The sequence below is a fragment of the Podarcis pityusensis genome (assembly GCF_964106645.2).
Source record: "Podarcis pityusensis genome assembly, chromosome: 6".
Classification (NCBI taxonomy): Eukaryota; Metazoa; Chordata; class Lepidosauria; order Squamata; family Lacertidae; genus Podarcis; species Podarcis pityusensis.
The window spans coordinates 70383237-70406568 of NC_138030.1; the positions used below are offsets into that span (position 1 = coordinate 70383237).

At 40.9% G+C, this 23332-nt stretch overlaps 1 protein-coding gene across 1 annotated transcript in view; it reads right to left on the bottom strand.

Moving 5' to 3' along the window:
* Nucleotides 1–23332, bottom strand: part of COL24A1 (collagen type XXIV alpha 1 chain) — a 331774-nt gene that overhangs the window by 12209 nt on the left and 296233 nt on the right. The window contains exons 39-54 of the mRNA XM_081008493.1: nt 19727–19780; nt 19414–19521; nt 18335–18388; nt 17389–17442; nt 14039–14095; nt 12876–12929; nt 11478–11531; nt 11269–11322; nt 8057–8110; nt 6679–6786; nt 5254–5361; nt 3128–3235; nt 2985–3038; nt 2458–2520; nt 1549–1602; nt 1015–1050 (exon numbers count right to left, since the gene is read on the bottom strand). Of these exons, the coding sequence (XP_080864619.1) occupies nt 1015–1050; nt 1549–1602; nt 2458–2520; nt 2985–3038; nt 3128–3235; nt 5254–5361; nt 6679–6786; nt 8057–8110; nt 11269–11322; nt 11478–11531; nt 12876–12929; nt 14039–14095; nt 17389–17442; nt 18335–18388; nt 19414–19521; nt 19727–19780 (1074 nt within the window). The remainder of the gene's footprint in view (nt 1–1014; nt 1051–1548; nt 1603–2457; nt 2521–2984; nt 3039–3127; nt 3236–5253; nt 5362–6678; nt 6787–8056; nt 8111–11268; nt 11323–11477; nt 11532–12875; nt 12930–14038; nt 14096–17388; nt 17443–18334; nt 18389–19413; nt 19522–19726; nt 19781–23332) is intronic.

Consider the following 23332-nt stretch of genomic DNA (forward strand, 5'->3'; position numbering starts at 1 on the left):
TCTGTACTCTCTGACCTATGTTGCTCCATCCCTTAGTACTAAAATAAATCTCAATAAGGTCACTTTACCCAAGACATTTTGCTGTTCCAGTCATCTATGCTATGATCTGAGATAAGTGTCTCAAGACCCCTGAACAAAGTTGGACTGGTCCTGATCTTCACTCAAGTCACTGCAGTGACAACAGAGTTCAGGATTAGTCCGAGTGCTGCTGGACTTAGCTACCATTCTGTGAACATATTAACAAGCATCACCTAAAGACGCTCTCAACAAAAAGCCCATATTACTACACTGCAGCTGCAAGAATAACTAATGTTTCTGGTGACATTCTACAATTCCTAGTTACGCAGAGGCACACTTGCACTTCTGTCCCCAGAAGCTATGTAATCATGGTGTTGCAGGAAGCACTGTAGGTGAGTGGTAGAGTAAAGTCATACCGCTTGTTACGTTCGGTTCAGGTTACGTCTTTTCAGGTTGTGTCCTGGAAAGAGTTACTTCCGGGTTTCGCCACTCGCGCATGCACAGATGCTCAAAATGACATCATGCGCATGCGCAGAAGCAGCGAATCGCAACCTGCACACGCGCAGACGCGGGTTGCGTTCTGCTCATGTTGCGAACGGGGCTCCGGAATGGATCCCGTTCACAACCAGAAGTACCACTGTATATCCTTTGCACGCAAAATTCCCAGGTTCAATTCCTGGCATCCAGGTAAGAGCCCTGCCTAAAACCCTAGAAAGCTGTGGCTGATCAGTGTGGAGAATACTGAACCAGACAGGCTAGAGATCTGACTCACTGTAAGTGCATATATTTCATTCACCTGAGCAGCTGGAAAGATGCAGATAAACACAGCCCACAACTTCTTGAAAACAAGGAATTAGTAAGGAAGTTATGATCCCTCCCCCCAACTTGGTACTTTTGCAGGATGTGGGTGGAGCAGAAATCACCCCAAACATGCCGTGTCCCATATATTGTGCATCCCATCCTATTTTTAACATTACAAAATTTATTTTCACGTACCATTTCGCCTCTGGATCCCTTTTCACCCCTGGGTCCCTGAAATTAAAAGAAATACATGTCATCTTAAAAACCCCCAAAGACAGTGAATTATAGTCACTCCAGAAACCATTTATTTCAATGTGTTTTACACTGTGAACAAACCATTCATTTCTACAGAACAGAAGGATATCTAACTTTACTTCACTTATGCATAACATTTGTGCAGATATATTGGAATGGCTCAATACCACCTGAACGAACCGAGCAGCAATACTTATGGATTATAGCAGCCTTTGCCAAACTGGTGCACCCTCCAGATGTTTTGGACTACAACTCCCATCATCCCTTGCTATTGCCCATATAGGCCGGGGCTGATGGATGTCCACAGGACACCAGGTGGGCAAAGGTTGGATTATTAAGGGAAATCAGTGCTCTCATGTTCTTGTTTACAAAACAAGTCTTTTATCTTGCATGCATGTTCTCGTCTATATGTTGTTCAAAGTGTGGAAACCTTTATGCGATGAAAAGCAATGCTGGGAAAGACCAAGTACTTACGGGTTTGCCTGCTGGACCTATGATGCCTTCATTACCAACAGGGCCAATGTTTCCCTAAAAACAAAATGCAAATAAATTTTTGGAGCAATAAATGAACAACAGTACTGTGCTGTGTGACATTTGACTGTTTAAAGAACATACAATTGCGTGCCCGGTGAAAATTAAACAATAGTGAAATGATATGAGATTAAATTCATGTTCAAAGAAGGCCAGTTCTGTTTCTGGATATAAGAAGGGCAAATAGACAAGGTAAGTTTGCATCCCTTTCATTTGCACACCAAATCAATTGTATTTCTGAACATGCATTTATGAACACCTGAGTACTGAAAGGAACTTGACCTCTGCTGTTTATCTAAAAGCCCTATCTATATGTGACGTAATTTTCAGCTTAACAGACAAACAATACCATTACTTGTAATAAGTAATAAGATAAAAGTGATCCTTAACTGGTATGCTTGTGCAGATTGCACAGTGATCTATTCGGCAAGTTTTGAAATGTTATGGCTAGTTAATTGCTGGGGATTGTGTGGGGGAACAGGATTATCTATGGTTAAAGCTTCAATGGTGCTGATTAATTCATTAAATCTTGCAGACAAGCAAATTTTGCCTCCATGGTGATTAGAATTAAAGTATATAACTGGCAATGCCCTATCCTCCCTTGGTAACCCCCAAATTTGCTGTCAGAAGCAGGTCACCTGACCCTGCCTCAACCAGGGTCAACCCAGGTGTAAGTACAACTCTCACAAATTCTGCTCTGGGTCACCTGTCCTCAAATTCAGTTGTTCCTACTTATCTGCTGGCATAGGAGGAAAGTGGTCTGAGTTTTCACTATAAACCCATGGGAACAGCAGAGATGTCAGTTAGATTGTACAGTGAACAGTAAGTTTATTAATAGACAGAATCACTTACTATTTGTCCTACCGGGCCTTTAGGTCCCAAAATTCCAGTTAAACCAAGGTCACCTTCAGGACCCTAAAAAATGAAAAGAAAAAGCTTAGTCATAGTACATCTGATACACTTTTTAAAAAAGCATTTGTCTTAAAAAAATAATTAAAGAAAATGAAAGTGAAACTAAAATAAAATACAAAATGTTATGTACTGCAATCTTCTTCTTTAGATCTCTGATACAGTGAAAAAGCCTCAACAGACAATGCACTTCTAGTCAAATTACTGTAGCTGTTTCATAAAGTGAAATGTTATTTCTTTTGTTCTCCAATCTCAGGGCAATTAAGAAGTGCTCGCTGAAGATCTTTCATGCACTACAGATGGCTTACAGTTCAGATTTTTAAAAAGGACATGATCCAGCCACACAAAGTTTAAGAACATGTTAGTTCCATCCGCTCCAATGCGAGGGTTAAGGACATGCTTAACTATTTCCCATTTAATGGGATGTAAAGATGCTTAGCTTTGGGACTGGGCTCAGAGTGAGCACATACCTTGGGACCTGGGAATCCCTGAAATCCCATCAAACCATGATCTCCAGATTGTCCCTGGAATATTAGCAGATAGGAAGATTAATATATGAAGCTGCACCTGAATGGTACTAAGAAATGTTTTACATACAACAGGTGGTACATACAGCATGACCCTTGAGGCCAGGATCTCCCGGGGGGCCTTGATCGCCTTGGGTCCCAGGATGACCTCTTTTACCTTGCTTTCCTGGATGACCTCGAAGCCCTTGTTCACCCTGCAACAAGAGGGAAAGTACGCATTCATTATTATTCTTATACAGGAGAAGCATACGGTGCCTTGGAATTTCTTCATGAAGAAATCATAGATAATGATTGCTGATGCAGAATTCACCCTGATTCTTTTTTTAATGTATTTTTATTAAAGATTTTCTTGATTTACAAAGGTATGTGCAATGTCTGTCTCTCGTATTTTTTTCCACGTAACACTTAAAAAAAAACCAAAACAACAAATCGGTTTCATTTGTTGAGACATTAGGAAGAATAGGTGGAAAGAGGTGGAGGGGGGAAAGATGAGTGGGGGTGGGGTCAGGTGGTGATGTTTCTATTTTACTTAATATATGTGAGGTTTTGTGTCAGCGTTGCTTGTGCAGGTTCTCTGCTGTTCACTTGTGTTCCTTTGGTGGTGAGAGAGGTTGGAGTTGGCCTAGGGTGTGGCTGTTCATTTGTGGTTGGCTGTGGTGATCTTTATTTTCATGTGTGAGTGGGGTGGGTGGGTGTTTTGGATCAGGTTAGCCATATTGATTTGTATGCTGTTGGTGGATTTTTGTCATTGTCTTGTTGGGCTGTGTATGTGATAAAGGGGAGCCATACCGGGGTGAAGGCGTTGTCTTCTATTTGTCCCCGTGTCAGTTTCAGTTTATTGGTTAATTTTTCTAGTAAGGCTGTTTCCCATACTATTTGATACCATTGGTCCATGCTTACTCCTGACAGGAATTCACCCTGATTCTGAGGTTCAGCGATTAAAGGAATATTTCAAAACTGTGCTTAGGATCTGAATAAGTTATCAGCTTATCAGCCTGATCCTTGGTAATGTTGGTGGACAACTGTTGTTGCTTGTGTGATGTTATTAATTTTGGCCCCTCATTTTCTGTTGGTGAATTTTGAAAAAAAGCAAAAAAATATCAGCTAATTTGGACTGAATGGTGAGACTTCTTGCATTGCGTGTTCATAGAAGCAAAGCCAATGCTGCTGAAATAAAATAAAAACTCCTTCTTTCAAACCTGGAAGAAGAACACCCTAATACCCAGTCTACCAGGCATGTAAACTCAGTAGGAATATCCCTTCCCACCAACCCCAGCTTGATCTTTACTGCTGGAGGGGGTTGGGATGTGGTGGAATCGACATGCCTCTGGCCTGGGGAACTGGGTGGGCTTCACTGCTGCAGAGACCCTTATATGGGAAGCAAACACTGTTGGGTTTTCTGCCACTGATGGAAGCCAGCAAAGAACCCTGATATGGGGCGTTTCAGGGTGGGGAGCAGTGGTGCCATTCAGTCCAAAGGATCCAAAGTTCCATGAATCCCCTAAGCAGGGAAGTTAGGGTTACTCTGCTGTTTTAATGTGCTCCTAGCTGGCAATATAGCAACCAATAAACTGACAACCCCACATTCCTCCACAGTATTAACAAATGCAATTATAATGACAGTTATAATTACCCCCTCCCCTCGCCAGTAGTTCACTTTAAGCTTGATTCACTTATCATAAAAACAGAAAGCAGTCTCTTTCAAGGCAATTAGTACAAACTAATTGGCCTTCCCTTCGGTACAGAGAGCAGGCTGTGCCTATCTTTCTTTCCAAACCGCTGGGAAATTAAATGCTCTTCCCCCCCCCTCTTTTTTTTTTTTTTTACCCTTTCAAAAAGCCTTGTCTTGCTCCTGAAGTAAATTCAGAGAGATAGCTCAATTTGCACTGGGGCTGAAGAAATGCCTGTACCACTCCTAGACTAATTAGGGCTTTCAAATTTCACAGGTCGCCCTTGTGATCCTATAAAATGCGAACGTTTGTAAAGAGCCTAAAAATAAATAAATGGGAAGCCCTATAAGAAAAACCCTTTTGTTTTAAGGCAGCTCACATACATGCATTTTCAGAGAGGGAAGGAGCATACTTCCACAATACCAGGTGCGTAAGCTTTGGTAGAAGCTGCAGTTCTGCCTTTGATATTACTTCCGAATGAGCGGGCAGAAAGATTTCAAACACAGTGCCAGCCGGCTTGAGAAGCTCCCCATTCGAAGTACCTTTAGTCCTGGTGGTCCAGTGTTTCCTGGCATACCTGGTAACCCCTTTGGTCCCTGAGTTCCAGGATATCCTGCCAGTCCAGCTAGTCCCACGCTTCCTCTGTTACCCTTGACAAGCAAGTTATACATAGTCACATCAACCACTGGTTCCATTTTTTTTGAGCAATATGCTAAACACATGCTTTTGTTTCTTCTAAGTAGCCATGTTCCTTACACACACCTTCATACATCTATCTGCATGCACACTCTTACACAACATCAGTACAATGATGGCATCCTATAAATTGTCATCTAAATTATTATGGTATTATATTATTATTATTATTATTATTATTATTATTATTATTATTCCCTGCCCATCTGGCTGGGTTTCTCCAGCCTGGGCATCTCCCAATAGAATATTAAAAACATAATAAAACATCAAACAGGGGTGCCTTCAGATGTTTTCTAAAAGTCAGATAGTTGTTTATTTCTTTGACACCTAATGGGAGGGCATTCCACAGGTTGGGCGCCACTACCAAGAAGGCCCTCTGCCTGGTTCCCTGTAACCACACTTCTCGCAGGGAGGGTACCACCAGAAGGCCCCCGGAGCTGGACCTCAGTATCTGGGCTAAACAATGGGGGTGGAGATGCTCCTTCAGTATCAACACTTTGAATTGTGCTTGGAAACGTGTTTAAATGATGGTGATATTAGCAATACTATTTAAAATGAGGACATGCTGTCTATTGAAAAACATTGTTACTTAGAAACTAACTTTTAACATTTCATAAATAAGCACTAAGTTTGCAACCCCCAATGACTTCGAGAAATAAGGCCCTAGCTCAAAGCAGACTAGGGTGATTGGGTGTAAAACTGGCCAGGGTTCCTGCATAGATAGAAAGTGGTGTTTCAGCAGTTGTATCCTGCCCTGGTATCTCTGTTGATGAAAAGTGGGTTGCAAATATGCAGGAATATGCAACTGTCCCGTACGGGGATTAAACCTGCAACCCTGACATTATCAGCACCATGCTCTAACCAGCTGAGCTATCCAGGTGTTGTGAAGCTACGGAAGCTCTGTGTCTTTTGCACCTGACCACTCTAAAACAGACTGGGGCTCCTGGAACTGATTTTCTATTGCAGAAAAAAAAGACACTAAGGTTGTGCAGAAAGGTGGCCAAATCTGATTAATATGTTCCCATTGCAGGATGTGAGATGCTTCTGCATAGCTGGGCCTACACCACAATGGCATGGAACAAGAACCATACTGGCAAACAAATGATGTAGCTACTTCTCAAACAAATGCTGCTGGCCCTCAGGGAGAGGTGGCAGGAGGAAATTATGGAATTCCCTTCTTCCATATGGTTCTTGCTTAAAGGTGTTTATGATGCACTGAGAATATTTAAAGACTTTTTCATGTGGAAAACAACCGTGCAAATACTACTCACAGGAAGGCCCTGTTGTCCAGGTAAGCCAGCCTTTCCAGGATTCCCAGGAACGCCCTCTGGTCCAGGATAGCCTTGTACACCCTTCTGACCCAAAGGACCAGGTATACCCTGAAATAAATTTGAGATGTATTAGGACAGCCCTGAACAGCACACTATTTGCAACTAAGCTATGCTAAACATGATTTTACACAATTAAAAAAAGTACAGTTATATACCTCGAGAAAGTTACTTAAGTCTGAGAGCAGACAACATTTAATTTGTTTTTAGATATGCTTCCTCTCTAGATGGAGACACTTTATATTCTGGATTTTCCTTCTTTTGTTTTAGGGAAATAATACTGGCTAATGCCTTTTTTTTAAATCAGTAGGACTGCTAAAGTGCAACACCTAGCAAATCAACTACAACCACTCTTTCCATCCAGGCCATTAAGCTTCTGTAGCAGATGAACAAACATGTTGTACACAACTATCCAACCATGGAAAAAATCAGAAAAGAGGAAAGATCTATATTAGAGGACTTTCCCAGGGAAGGAAATACTTGAAAATGTGCCAGGGACATCCCACCCCCTGCCCCACTTGTGGGTTTCATTACAAATTACCATTGAAATCTTAGGGCTTCCTTTTGTATCTAGGAACAGGTTCATGCTTTAAAGCACTGTGTCCAAGCATGCTAAAAAAAAATTGGGGCCCTAGTGTTTTCCCTGCACTTTACCACTGAATCAGAGCAAATGGCAATTTGCGGAAAACCCTAACTGCCATTTGTTCCGATTCAGTGATAAAGAGTGGGCTTTCGCAGGAAAAATTGCAGGGGCAGGAAAAAAAGCGACCAGCCCTTTATAGGCATGTCTAGGACTACAACAGAGACTTTATGAAGTGTGGCTTTCTAATGCTCTAATAGACTGCAATCCCAAAAACACTAACTAGACAGAAATCCCCATTAAGCACAGTCCAAGTAAACATGCATAGAACTGAGATATAAAGGTGAAATATGCACATGGTACAATTTATACCAATTTTTCTACTTTGCATGTTAGTGAATATAATTCCATCTGATTAGCTGTTTTTCATCGCTACATGTCACTGCCTTCTTCTTCTCCTCCTCCTCCTCCTCCTCCTCCTCCTCCTCCTCCTCCTCCTCCTTCCTTCTTCTTCTTCTTCTTCTTCTTCTTCTTCTTCTTCTTCTTCTTCTTCTTCTTCTTTTTATACCCCACCCATCTAACTGAGTTTCCCCAGCCACTCTGGGCGACTTCCAGCACATATAAAAACATAATAAAATGTCAAACACTTAGAACTTCCCATTATAGGGATACTTGCAATTGCGGTATGTACCCGATACCTGAAATCTAGTGTGTGATTAATAAAACATTTTGCTTACTTACAGACATCCCAGGTTTCCCAGCTTGACCACTCATTCCTTTTTTCCCAGCGGGACCCTAGAAATTTCAAAACATGCGTTCACTGACAAAGCCAATGAAACATAAAAGCAGAATAGAAGCTAGGAGCATATTTATTATCTAGCGCTGGGGTCAAAGAACACAAGAATCACTTCAGTTTCCGGGGAATCTAAGATCATAAACCGACTGGCTATTCTTTATACTTGAGTACAAAATCTGTCAAAGCACCGCATTCATTCACAAAAGCACATTATCATTTCCCTGAGGTTTTTCTGTTTCAGCAACATGTCATTTACGAGAAAGAATGAATGGGCCAGACAGAATTGCATCCACGTTGCTCACAGGTCAGTTAGAATGGATTTTGTTTTTGTTTTTAAAAAATGTCCCCTATTTATAGGATTTGTGGTATTTCCTATTAATAAATGAAACATCACTGGAGTACTTTCAGCTTTTAACTGCTCTATATTAGCCCAAGAACAGATTGTGCCCCCGCCAGAATACATACTGCTTCAGTGCTTAAGACCGCGTAAAATAAGAGTCCTGTGTCATCCAAGCCAGGAAAACTGGTTTAATATCTGCTTACTAACCAGGGCTGAAACCATGGTTCATTCAGTCTGAACCAGGACAATGTCATTTAATGATCATTAATTTCTACAGCAGCTTCTTTGTTATAAATGTAAGCTACATTATTATGCATCGTTGTCTTTTGAATCACAGCTGCTGCCCGCCTGACGTTAAAAATGCAATATTCATAAACAGAAAATAAAGCAAGCTGGGCTGGGTCACACAATCTCATTTCTAAATCTGTGTGTATGTTTATGGGGGAAAACAGGATTATACACATGTCCCTCCGTGCTTTGGAGGTAATGCTAAACCCCAGTGCATTCTAAGGACAAACCTAGGTGAGCCTCACGGCTGTGAGTTTGCAACCTTCTGCTTCCATTTTTGACTGGCCACAGTTTGCTGGGTCATCTGAACCCAACAAACTGTGGTTAATATTAACTAGGGTTTGATGAAACAAGCCAACTTTAAAACCAGAGTTTAAGAAAATGATTTCTTTCAATAAAACACTGCGATGGTTAACTTTAGGTTAAACGCAAATCTGCAGTTATTTTTTTAAAAAAGAAGCAAATGCTCCTATCTCTTCTTCATGGCTGCACTGATGAGAGGAGGAAGGAATTTGCAAGGTTTGCTGAACCAATAGTTTATAAACTATGGAACTTGCTCCCACAGGAGGAAGGGATGTCAACCAACCTAGATGGCTTTAAAAAAAGGATTAGACAAATTCATGGAGGTGAAGTCTATCCATGGCTGTGAGCCATAGTTGGAGGAACCAATGTTTCTGAATACCAGTTACAGGACTTTGTACTCGGGTCTCGCTTGCAGGTTTTCCATAGGACAGGATGCTGGACTAGATGGGCTATTAACCAGATCAAGTAGGCTCTTATGAACACTGGATATGAACCCTCCTACACAATTTTACATTTGTTACCAATTTGGAGTCCATGTGAAAGAAATTATTTGGATTCCTGTTCTACGTGATGCATTTTGCAGAACTTAGCAGTACAGTATGGTTCAAGTTATGGACACAGGTTTAACTGCAGTCTTAAGATGTGCATTTTTCATTAGGCTTCTGGTTGTTAAAACTATTTTTAGGAATAAAACTCTGATATAAAATTTCAGCCTAAGGGACTTCATAGAAAGTTTGAAAGAAGCCCAAAGAGGCTGTGGATTTGGGGTTCTATATTACGCACACCCTGCCAAAGCGGCTTGTGATCACAGTGTAGGCTTTACAGAACTACTGAGATATGCAAGTTAATAAAATGTGGTTTTGCTTTGAGTCGCAGATTATCACATACCCTTCAGAAAACAACTTTATTGCAGCAAGACTTGGTGGAAAGTGGAAGTATGAAGGTGCAATGGGGATATTAAAAGCCGTTCCTTATGTAATCCTTTAAAAACATATTAAAAGTCACTCTGTGGCAGAACAGAGCATTTCTTTGGCAGCTTTCAATGTAGCCTCAATTCAAAGTATTATTCAGAAGTGGAACATTTATACTTGGTGCTCTGGAACTTGCCCACTACACATCACGCCAAACATGTATGTACCTTCTTTACAAATGAGTTCAAATGGATTTGTACCATGGCCAGAATCCAGATAGCTCCTATGGATCTCGTGCATGCTCAGTGGGATAGCAAACTCCCCGTGCCCAAGAGTAGCAGCCCCCAAATGACACATCACTGCTCTTGAAAGTAACCTTATTTTCAAAAGTGCTGGAGGGCAGAGGAGGGGGTAACTGCTGGTAAAAACTAGACAAGGCAAAAGTTCTGCAAGGTATGCAGAGTTTGTTGTGTGGTTCTTTTGATGGTGGCCTTTATCAGCCCAAATGCTCATTCAGATCTGGCTTCCTGAGTTTACTTTTAAAGTCACAAAATAAAAGGATTCCCCCCCCTCCCAAAGGAAGAAGAATATTTTTACAACAAAAAATATAGAGAATGGTTAAAAATATCAGCAGAGATAAAGCCAGAAAGGCAACTGTCCATAAATGCTGCTGCCCAATGTATCATTGATGTCAGCACTGAAGATCTTCATCTGCTTATTTTCTAACAGCTTCATTCTAAGAACTGCCTCTCAAGATATCACAGCACAATGAAAATTAAGCTCGCTGCACTTGAGATCAACACCTGGAGTTCTTGTTCTGCAGCCAAGCCTAGACCTCTGCAGGTTGCCACTGTTTGCTGAAAAGTGCAGCAGGCATCACCTAATGGGAAAAGCTGGAGTCTTGATGACCACAGGTTCCTCATCCCAGACATAATGAGATATGCAAAGCTAATGGAGTTAATAAGAACTGCCTTGTTGCATCATCTTGCCCAAGGCTTTTTCACCAACAGTGGCCGAAGAGTTGCCTCTGAAAACTCACAGGTACCTCTTTCAAAATGCCCTTTTTATGTAAAATTAGACAGATGGGGTTAAGGAGAAGGACTTTCCAGCAAATGACACCCTCATTATAAATACATATCCCACTTTCAGAGCAGCTTCCGCAACATATTATATTCCTTTTAGAGTTAATGGGTTCTGGAGACAGAAACAAGCAAACAAAACAAGCAAGCTTATAAATGAAACTGCTGGTCTGTCTAGTGTTGCAGAGCTCTAATTTAAATTTCACAAAAAAAGTGTCTTGCTCTTTTCTACCTACTTGAGATCCTCTCTCTCCTTTTAGTCCTGGTTCACCACGTTCACCTGGCTCACCCTTTGGAAAAAGCAAAAAAAAGTAATATGAATAAAGCCTAGGAGACATCAAGGCAAAGGAACAGGGATTTCCCACCTGGTAACAAATATAGAAGTACCATTCGTTTTATTATATTTATCAAAGCACAAAGTCAACCTACTTCACAAGAGACTTACTGGTGGCCCTTGTTGTCCAACAGCACCTCTAAGTCCTGGAAGCCCTGCGTGACCCTAGAAATAGGAAGTGCAATATATTATTGTGCAGGCAATTAATACTATCAGTTTCTGGTGAGAGGACAAGCCTGAGAGGAGCCAAGGTGTACTCCAACATGTTTGTTTCAATATATTTCAGTATATTAATCACCTTTTTGGAACTTAGTCTCCAAGATATATTCCATCTCCCCAGATGTTGTGGACTACTACTCCCATAATCCCTGACCATGCTGGCTGGGGATGATGTGAGCTGTTGCCCATAGCATTAGGTACCCCAGATACACCCCATTCAACCTGTTTTGTCCTAAAGCATCTATTGAAACATATTGCATTAATCTGTTAATCCTTTGCTCCACCTATTGGCTCATAGCCTGGTAAATCTTGCCCTTGCCTTCTGTACAAGGATGTACAACCACCTGTTCATCCATCTGGCTTTTGCCAGTGGAAAAATGCTCACATGCCTTTATGCGTCCTTATTTCTGGTCTGTATCTGCACTACCCCTACACTGTATCCAAGTCTTAAAGCCATGCTACTGCCCACAATCCCGAGGCGTTGTTGTCAGATAGCATTTGGCCTAGGCTTTGATCCTATTCATCTGTCCTGGCTCCTGCCCAACACATACAGGCAGAGGCTCTAACCTGTAAGAAAGGGATCTCTATTCAGACAAGTAGCAGTATAGGGTCAGGAGCAAACAAAGCAGTTCAAGATCAGGGCAAGGCAGTTAGAAGCGACACAGATGTCCCAACAAGTTTTAACCCTATTCATCCAGCCAGTTCCCAAATCTTTACCCGGTTTTCCAGTAGTGACCCTGATACAGTTGAACCTGAATTCTGATTAGCTTCTAGTATCGGATCCTGTCCATAATTTCTTTGGCAGTAGTCAACTTTAGCTCTGTCTTTTGCAATATCATTTACACTGAAATTCTATTCATACCTAGACACAGAGCCATAGCTAGGTGATCTTGCGCCCCGGCAGAACTATTCAGATTGCACCCGTAGCCACAGACAAATTAGCTCTTTTTTCCCGCCTCTCCTCCAACCCCTCCATTCAATTCACCCCCTATTTAAAACCATTTCTTATGAGGCAATAATCAATATTTATGGACATATTTTTTACCCAATTTTGCGACCCCCAATTGTCATGCCCCCCTATCAAGGGCCCACCTCGCCACCCCCTAGCTACGGCCCTGTCTAGACAGAACAAAGATTCATTGAGTTTAACAGAATTTACTCCCCGGCAAGTTAGTATAATGTTAGTGATATTGTACTTAACATGCATTCAGATGTATGAAAGAGTGCTTTTTTCTATTGCTGTTTTAGAATAAACTACAGAGTACGCCCCAAATGGAAGCAGAATTCTACCTTGTAACCAAAATCACCAGGTTCTCCTCTCTCTCCACGTTCACCAATAGGGCCCTAGAGAAATAACCACAAGAAGTTCAGATGGTTTAAAATTTCTTTGAAATATGGCTGCTTTAGAATTAAAAAAGAAAGGGGAACTTATATTCAAAAGAAACTTCGAGCAGGCCGAGGGAGCAGGAAGAGAGAGAAGAGAAAAAAAGAAAGGAAAAAGAAAGCAAAGCAAACATAGTCAATACAATAAATGATGTCTAAAATTATTTTTACGATGGCTAGTTGAGGTTTTGAATCACATATATGTTAAACCAAAAACAAACAAACTGAAAATGTAATTTCAAGAAATTAGGACTAATCATACTTTAGTTATTGATAAGAATATTTTAAAACTGCAAACTCATTAAAAAATAACATTCTGTGTACAATAAATTATCAAAATGCCACAAAATTAGGAAATAACAAAATGCAAAACTGATTATCATCATGGAACCAGACTGTCTAAAAACAAAGGCAAAACAAAATCGTTTTGAGCAAGTGATGAAATAGAATTGTAGGTACCTGCCTGATTTCTATAGCAACAATGTTTTAAATTACTGGTGCTACTAACACTAAAAATCTTTGTCGGACTTAGCATTTATACAGAAGTTTGAACCCTCTAAAATGCTACATTTAACATTACCTTTGGGTCAAACTAGATGAGATACTAAAAGTGTTAAAAACTATGACGGGTTTTGGGTTTGCTTGTTTGTTTTACTTTGAAAATAGGGCCAATTCTCATCAGAACTGTGACTGCGGAGGAAAACATTAAACCTCATCTCCCTGTGTCCTGCTATCTCTGTGAACCCCTACCGCTGCCCTCACACCCCTATTATTAAATGTCTTACAAACCCTGACAAAGTTTCTAATTACACATTTAGTGCCACTTCTAGTTTAGCCCTTGATACCCCTTATGTTTGCTGATTTCCAAAAAACCACACATGCAATTGCTGGTAGCAATGAGAAAGCTGGAACCTGTACAAATCTAAACATAACGTATTTCAAAGCAACTACACCAATTCCACACATCTTTGCACAACATGAGTGTAGTATCTGGAGGCAACTGTATAATTTTTGGGAACACTTTCAATTCTGAATCACGTATATAGTTTTCTGGATAAAGAAAGACCTACTGGTTCACCTATGGGCCCAGGTGGTCCCAGCACTGTGCTGTCTTCCCCCGGGTAACCCTGTAATAGAGACAAATCAATGGTTTATTGGCCATGAAGCCTCAGGGTATTGTTAGTAAACTATGCATGAAAAATTGAAATATATTCCCCATGCAGGCCATACGTACGCAAAGAGGTATTGAGCCGTTTAGGTAAAAGACTTAGTAGTTTGTGATAGTTATACCTGTAGCATCCCCTCAGCAAACAGATTTTATAATTCATTATTCTGAAGAACCATATACAGTTGTACCTTGGAAGTCGAACGGAATCTGTTCCGGAAGTCCATTCGACTTCTAAAATGTTTGGAAACCAAAGAGCGGCTTCTGATTGGCTGCAGAAAGCTCCTGCAGCCAATCAGAAGCCACAGAAGCTGCATCAGACATTCAGCTTCCAAAAAGCGTTCGAAAACTGGAACACTCACTTCTGGGTTTCGAACGTCATTTGTTCAGGAGCCAAGGCGTTTGAGATCTAAGGTACGACTATACCTGCTGCTTCACAGCAAATCTATTGGCTGACCAGTAGTAAGTTCAGTTTCCAAACAGACAGGTCCCCAGAAATAAGTACCACTCCCAGGTAGATGAGTATTAGATTCTATGTCCATTCATTAGTATTGCATAAATTGCTTTTCCATTCTTTTTCTTTCCATAAACAGATATAATGTACAAATTACTACTGTTACAAACAGACATGCAATCTAATTATATCATGCACAGCAAAGTAAAACAGCTAATATCTGAAGCACAATTTAATAATAAAATCAGTTGCCAAGCTACACTGCATAGCACAATAATTGATTAAAAGTGCTTAAGCATATTTTGTAAGGGCACAATCAAACCAAAAAAAAAAAGAAGTAGATTTGCACGCAGAAAACCATCTATTTGAGCCACAGCTCCATGTGCTCTCCACTGCACAAATGGAGCACCTGGGAGTTTCAGAATTAAGACTTTCCCACCAACTGCAGTGTAGAGAGACAGGTCTGAAAGTACATTCCTTTGGACCTAATATGCTGCCCACTTATTGAAAGATGTATGTTACACTTTATTTGCAAGTGTCATCAGTATCCACCAAAATTAATGGAAAAGCTGTTGAATACTGGATAGCTGTGTGTGTTGTGCATACTGGAAATCGCATGCCTGCAAGGAACCTCTGGCTGTTACCGCGCCTGCTTCCCCCTTTTCTGCCAGGGGGACAAAGAAGGAGAAGACAAGCTGCAGTTGCTACAAACCATGGGGGAAATCCCCTATCTTGTGTAAAGCCCTGCCCCCTTTCACAGTGAACAAAGAGATACTCATGTACCCTAAGGACAAATTAGAACAGTGCAAGTGCCTAACAAGTACCAGAAGCATAGAATCTTATATGATGAACTCTTAAGCGTCTGCACTGCTGGGAGCCAAAGGTATTGTTATAAGAATTTTAAGGTCTCAAATACAGAATATTCATAAATGCACACATATCTAAATATATGAATCATGTGTCTGAAATAGTATGGGAGAGCAATCCTGAAGCCATTTTAACTATCTCAGTGACCTCAAATATTCCTTTGCAGTAAGGGAGGCAAATGGGGAAAGCCTTCCCATTGCTTTTTTTACTTGCAAATCCTGTCTTTAGGGCATATTTGTGTATGAATAGGGTGAGCCTGTGACCTGGATTCAGGAACTAAAGTATTATCCATCACAAAAGAATGGCCAGACTGCCCAGGTAATGCAATCAGTGACCATTATCAGCTATCCTGGCAGACAGGATTTCTGCTGTAGACCACCTCCTTCTGTGATGTATGTATGATGGTTTGAGGGGTGGTCTTGGGCTACAGGGTGGGCAACTTCAAAAGTCTATGTAAGGGCTTGTGCACCATTGGTCAGCGTTCTCCTCCCTCCTGTGTGTAGTGAGCGGGGACTGTGTTGCAACATTTCCTTTAATAAAGATCAGGCTTACTAGTCGCTTAGCTTCTCAATATACTCTGCTTGGCCTCTGTTTTCTCCTACCGATAGGGAAGCCACTTAAGGACTCCGGAATACCCCATAAGGGAAAGGTAGCAGTTTTTCTTTTAATAGTATGATGTGACAGGAAGAATCAAAGCTCACACAGCATATGCTACATCAGGGATGAAATATACTCAGAGTCGAGAGGGGATTTCATGCTCTTTATTCAGCTCATAGTGGTGAGGAGGAATGGAAGTTCCCCCAGAATGTCTGCTTTATATACATTATTTACACAATGGGCCCCACATGATTGGCTAATTCCGGGATTCTCCTGTAGGCCAATCAGGTTGCGGATTCACTTCCACCTGGAGCTGGATTGGGTGGCTCCTGTGGACCAATCAGACTGCTGCATTCTGAATCCTATTGTTCTAGGACCAATCAGACTGCTGTATTCTGAATCCTATTGTTCTAGGACCAATCAGACTGCTGCATTTTGGATCCTATTCAACTCAGTACATAACAAGGGACAACAGGGATTAGAAAAATCAACACATGCCCTGCTCCCAGCACAATGTCATCAGTCACTGGCTGAGCATCAGTGCATCTAAGGGATGCTAAGGGAGCTGGGCATGTTTAGCCTGGAGAAGAGGAGGTTAAGGGGTGATATGATAGCCATGTTCAAATATATAAAAGGATGTCACATAGAGGAGGGAGAAAGGTTGTTTTCTGCTGCTCCAGAGAAGCGGACACGGAGCAATGGATCCAAACTACAAGAAAGAAGATTCCACCTAAACATTAGGAAGAACTTCCTGACAGTAAGAGCTGTTTGACAGTGGAATTTGCTGCCAAGGAGTGTGGTGGAGTCTCCTTCTTTGGAGGTCTTTAAGCAGAGGCTTGACAACCATATGTCAGGAGTGCTCTGATGGTGTTTCCTGCTTGGCAGGGGGTTGGACTCGATGGCCCTTGTGGTCTCTTCCAACTCTATGATTCTATGATTCATCTATGCTATAAACCGAACCTGAGGATTTATGCTTTGGCATAAATGTGTGCATCCCAACCCAAGTCATTTCATTAATAATATTCGGAGGTTTCTCCTCACACAATATTGTTCCTTCAGAGCTTTAAAATAAGAATCTGTAAAAATCAGGGATAGCTCAGTTGGTAGAGAATGAGACTCTTAATCTCAGGGTTGTGGGTTCGACCTCCACGTTGGGCAAAAGATTTCTGCATTGCAGAAGGTTGGACAAGACGACTCTCAAGGTGCTTTCCAACTCTACAATTCTAAGTGGATAGAGGGGTTTGTGTAAAATATATGCTTATTTTGTGAGCCTCTGAGACTTCTAGCCAGCAGCAGCCACCTCTGTCAACTACAGTATTTGCTACCACTCTTCATACCTTCTCTCCTTTGGCTCCTGGTGGGCCAGGAGCGCCCGGCTGACCCTGGTGACCCTAGGAAAAGAAACAATAAACATAAATGCCATGCCATGTGTGCAATCTATTTGCATTGTTATGTAGTCAATATGCTGTCAAAGGTGACATGTCGGGCAAACAGGATAGTTGGACAATTGAAGACAATAGACCACAACATTTGGGAACAGAAACCACCAGTTTTCAACAGGCCCAGATTCAATTTTAGTTACCACATGTGTTTTCTGGTCTTGTTGGGATTGATGGAGGATGCCCTTTGATCCGTGATGGAAGAAAGGTAAGATATATATGTTAAAAAAAAAAAAAATCCCAACAAGAAGTAAATAAAATCTAACATGTGTTTGGCAGTTTGCCTTTTTGATAATTTTCTTGAAAAATGAAAGTTTCCCAACAATAAATAAATAAAACGGAGCTATCTAATGTGTGTGTATCAGTTTGATTTTTTAAAATATAATTTTCTTGAAAAATGGAAATTTGATGGTTAATTCAAACTGCATAACTTATTTATTTTTTAAAAAGGGAGACTTAAGTATAGCTGTGGGAAGAATGGCAGCTTTCAATAGGCTTCGTTCAGAATGGCCATCTTGAAGCAGACAAGGGATAAATGGGCAGAGCAATCCACACACATGCCTTGATACCAGGCTGCTTGTGCGAATTATGTGGCGGTGTAGTTCTGTCCAGCTCTCCTGGCTAAGCTGGCCTCCTGCCAATGGTAACCAACCTCCCCTTTCTGACTAATGAATGGGTGGGCAAGTGGCCCCCACCAGCGGGAGACAGCAAAGCTCCCAAATGGGGGGGAAGGGTGTATAAGATTTTTTTGCACAAGTCAATGGGCCATAACAAATGTAGCGCAATGTACAAAGATGGTACACAGTCAACAAACTCAACAGAAAGTACAGGAAGTTCAGCCTACCCCATAACCTGGAATTCCTGGCTCTCCTGCAGATCCCATTGACCCTAAATGTCCCTGTATGTATAAACAGCAGTAAACACATTTTAATTTCTAAGTAGTTAAGCTCTCAATCAACCTTCTGATCAGAAAAACACAAAGGGCATAACTCTCACCCAAGTTAAGCAGATATAAATCCCGCTGATTTCAAATTGCGAGAGTCGAACACATACTGTCAACATAACATATGTTCATAGTGGCTGGCTTATGCCCAAGGATTCCCCCCCCCCCCTTTTAATGTAGTAATATTTATATAAGCAAATGCCCCGGGAACCCATGTGTTTGAAGGTGTAGCATATACATTTAAAAAGTTAATAAATCATACGATTAAAAAAATGCAAGCACAAGGTTTGATGGTGCTCTCTCCTGAAAAGCACCTAAAAAGGTATAAGCTTGCAGATTCTCCTAACTACTTTTTTTTTAACAGCCTAGAAGGGAACCAGAATAAACGCAGCTTAGATTAAAAAGTCTACCTTCAGCATATTTGAACCAGAAATAGATCTTTTACATAAAAATAATGCTGTAAGCAACACTAATGTCTCACAACAAATGAAACTGATCTGTAGAAAACACAACTTGAAAAAAGAGACAATGCATGTGTTTTTGTAAATGATGAAATCTTTAATAAAAATATATTTATAAAATAAAATAAAAATAATGAAAACACATATAATATCGGTATAAATAATTGATGGAAGTAGATGCAAATTGCTTCTCGAATGCACCATTTCAGAATATATCTCTGCAAATAGGTATAGCACAATGTTGTTGTTGTTTAAAAAAGGCACATGCATTAAAAAAACCCTATACCCTAATGAACTAAATATGTAGGCAAACAAGTTCTATAAGAGTTTAGATAAGCAAATGAACAGAGCGTCAGTGTGGCATCGTGGAGCAGGAAAATCAAAGTTAAAATTCCCACTCAGCCATTAAACCGACTGGGGGTCCTTCAGCCAATAACATTCTCTGTCTCTGTCTCTCTCAGTCTAACCTATTTTACAGGGTTGTCGTGAAGGTAATAGGGAGAACAACTGTATACCAACCATTGGGCCTCTAGTTCCTCTTGAACCCTTTGGACCAATTTCTCCAGGCTGCCCGCGGTCACCTGTGGCGCCAATCTCTCCTGGGGGGCCATGCTGTCCCTTTGCCCCCTTTTGGGGAGGTTAGGAGTCAAAGATAAGACAATACGAGATGTTATTCCAAATGCAAACTGCACTGGGGAGCCAAACAAGAGCCCCCAAATCCTGTTACCATTCTGTTTCAAAACTGCTTGTTTACGACCTGTCCAATATTAATAAAGAAGTGCTAGGCCCTCAATTAATACAAATACATGGCAGAAGAACCAAGATGAATTACCTTTTTTCCTGGGCGGCCCCTTTGACCTAGATTTCCTGGAGCTCCTTCGGGCCCCTGAAATATTTGTTATGAAGGAAAAGAGCTTTGAGAACATGTTTAAACTTTGGTGTGAACTGCATAATCTTTGCAAGGTCTTATAACATTCAGCATGAGGGTTATGGGAAACTCTTATTAAACATCAGTATGACTGTTCTATTCTGGAGAAGAGTGATATAATGCTGGTGATTTTTATCAAGCCAGGGAAAATGCCACAAAAATCTAACATGTCTGAACAGAAAACAACAGCTGGAGACTAAAATAAATTTTGTGCTCAAGCCAAACACTTCATTTAGTAGGGATCTATATTCAATCAGGGAAGGACTAAAGAATGTCAGATTCAGGCCAGAGAAGTATCTCCAGTGAAAGTAGATGTATTTACATTACTACGGTTCCTGACTAGGCTTCGACAAGGGAGATAGTAGCCAGTTACTCACTAAGCTAGGGATCAAGCCCACTGGGGCAGACACATGTCCATGCTTCAAGTTTTCCTCTTAAGCAATACAGGACATGTTCAATCAACCCTACATGTACTTGATTGGGAAAGCTTTTGGGAAACAACAAGATATTCTGGATTTGCATTGGCACGGTGCAAATCAAAGGCTCAGGAACCACCACAACTGAAGCAATACATAGTCCACTAATACTAAATTTATTATGTAGCCACCGTCCCCATATTCACAGTGTTTTGGAAGAGCACAGAGGTCAACAAGTGTCCTCTCACTGAGCAAGTTAGTGCTCCCCTTTTATGCGGCAGTCAGGGATAGAAGCCCCAACTACCACTTGGCACAATGGAAAGAGAACTTTCCCCTCTGGTCCTGAAAACTCTCCTTCTCTTTGTCTCACCCAGCGCTTTCAAACACCTTCCATGGCACCCATATGCACCTATATTAAATGTAGGAGGAAATTAGGGTTGCCATATTTCAAAAAGTTGTTGAGGTTTTTTTGGAGGGGGGAGCAAGTTGTTCAGCTCTTTTTTTTTGGCAAAATCTCCGAAAAAAGTTCTCTTAGGAAATTTGCCTTAAAAAATCCCAGATATGCCCAGGAAATTCTGGACGTATGACAGCCCTAAAACAATTCTAGCAAGATTGTTCTCTCATCCTGGAAATTATAGCTCAATTATCACTGACAAACTACAGCTTAAAACTGGAAGCCACAGTTCCTGGCCTAGGCGTGAACAGTATTGTGTACCTATTCTCAACCGCATGGCAGGACATGGTGGAGGAGCCATAGCTCAGCAGTAGAGTATCTGCTTTGCATCTAAAATCCAAGGAAGTCACTGCTACACAGTGTTGATATTATTGAGCAAGAAAGACCACTGTGTCTGACTCAGTAGAAGACAGTTTCCTTTTCTGTGTTTCTAACAATTTTGTTGTTGTTTTGTCTCATTGATTTTCTTCGCATACATTAAGTGGATGTTTCATCACTCTAGTTTAATTTCCCATTCCCATCATCAATGTTTTTATGGCTACAAGAAACAGTAATTTAGGAATAGAGGAAAGCTGTTGATTGCCACACTACAAAAAAACAAAAGGCACATCCAAAGTAAGAAGATTTCAGCAGGCATTTTCATAAACAGCTGACTTCCGGATTAGACTCATTAACTGATAACACTTTGGATATGCTTGGTGACTAAGAAAAATAACTAGAGGACAACGTGTTGCAGCTGACCAGATTTTGTTTGTCTCGTTCTTGGCTTTTCTAGCCAATGCATTATGCAAAGCAAAAGCATTTCTGGTTTGTTCCAAACCGTGTGGTTATCTTGAAAGATCAGCAGCATTGAAGGCCAAGCTAGACGAGATGCCAATCATGCAATTAGCAGCTCCTGAATAACATCTGTGACCTCACAGACCATGCCAGAGTCCCAATTAAGATTGCTGCTCCTTCCCTGTGCCCACTATTTACTTTTCAAAAGCCGCTCATGCAATAATTGCTAACTGAATGAACAGCATGCATCTCATTTTTATCAGCCAGGTTTCCTTCAGGAGGAAGGACGGAACAGAAATTTAACAACAGCAACAATCTCATTTAGTTTGATCCCTAGACAAAATGGCCTGTGCATATGTTCCAGTGCTTAGGGGAAATCTATATTATAAACTGCATCTTAAATGGATAGTAGCAAACAAGTGTTCTGATTATACCGTGTTATTGAAATGTCCTGCAAAATTTGAGACAGAATAGGGGCTGCATGGAGCATCTTTGGAATACATAGTGCCTTCTTATTATATAAAAAATATACAGTGAAATGGTATGTGACATGCTAAATCTATCCCATGGTCCAATCAAAAATACTGGCATTAATATTTGTTGGGATGTACTTAAAACGAAACTCTGAGTAACCAGGATAGGGTTGCCATATGAACCGGAAAATTCTGGTAATGTCCAGGGTAGCTATTGGTGGGGTCTCTAAACCTACTATTCAAGTACGAAGTTACTATGTGATAATGTGTGAATAATAATAATGTGAAGGAAGTGGATATGATTTACTACATTTTACCTAGATATATGCAAAGAATGAATAGCAGGGCTAACACCAACATCAAACATTTGGTTTTAACAAACCTTGAAGATACATGCTACATAATAAAAAGAAGAGTTAAATGAGGGAGAAATAGCACCAGAACATTTTATAGCAAAACAATAATCATACCGCAAGGAAGAGATGCTTATAATGTAGGCTACATGTCTACTCAGAAGTGAACATGACTTAATTAAGTGAGACTTACTCCCAAGTAAATATGTACAGAATTGCAGTCCCAAATCTTCTGATTTTATGCATTGTCTCTTGAAGATCTACATCTCTGAAGCATCTATTTTTTTAAAGTCAACATGTGGAAAGCTCTGATTTTGAGCAGGATTTCCACACTTCATTTCATTCTAAGACAAACAACTCTGTGCAATGAGTAATGTTCTGCTGGATTAAACCATTGGGATGAAAGTCTGTTTTGAGAGCAGAGTCTTCCCATAGGATTAGGTGGGGCTTTGAACATTCAACAAGCAATGGAAACAGGAAGCAGAAGTGAACACGCGCTTTCTGTTTTCATGCTTCTGTGTAATGTCTGAAGCGGGAGCACAGATGTGTAGAAACAAAAACTGGGAGGATAAGTGCCACTGCTTATTACGTGAAGTCAATCTGAGACACAGTTAATTCTCCACAACCATCCACAGTGGTGGTCCCATTACTGTGCTTGCCAGCAGAAGTGATAATTAGTGCTAGCTGTGAGACAGAAACCTATCCAAATTGAGCTGGACTGGAATCAACAATTCCCCCCCCCCCCATATATGAGCCACTCAGCTGTTGCAACTTTGGCCATAGCTTCCGAGGCCTATATCGACAATTTCTGTACACTAAATGTGTAGTTCTGATGCGGTAGTCATTGGAGAGGATCCCAACATTTCCCCCTAAGGCAGTGTTTCTGATGTGCAGGAAATCATATTTTCTAGCACTCAAACCACAACATTTTGTTCCTGGGAAAATGCAATCCCCTCCCCCCACTGGCGATGTTTGCATACAAGTGTCATGGGAGGCACCTAGTGGCATAAAAGGCGATAAGCAATATAACTCCCCCC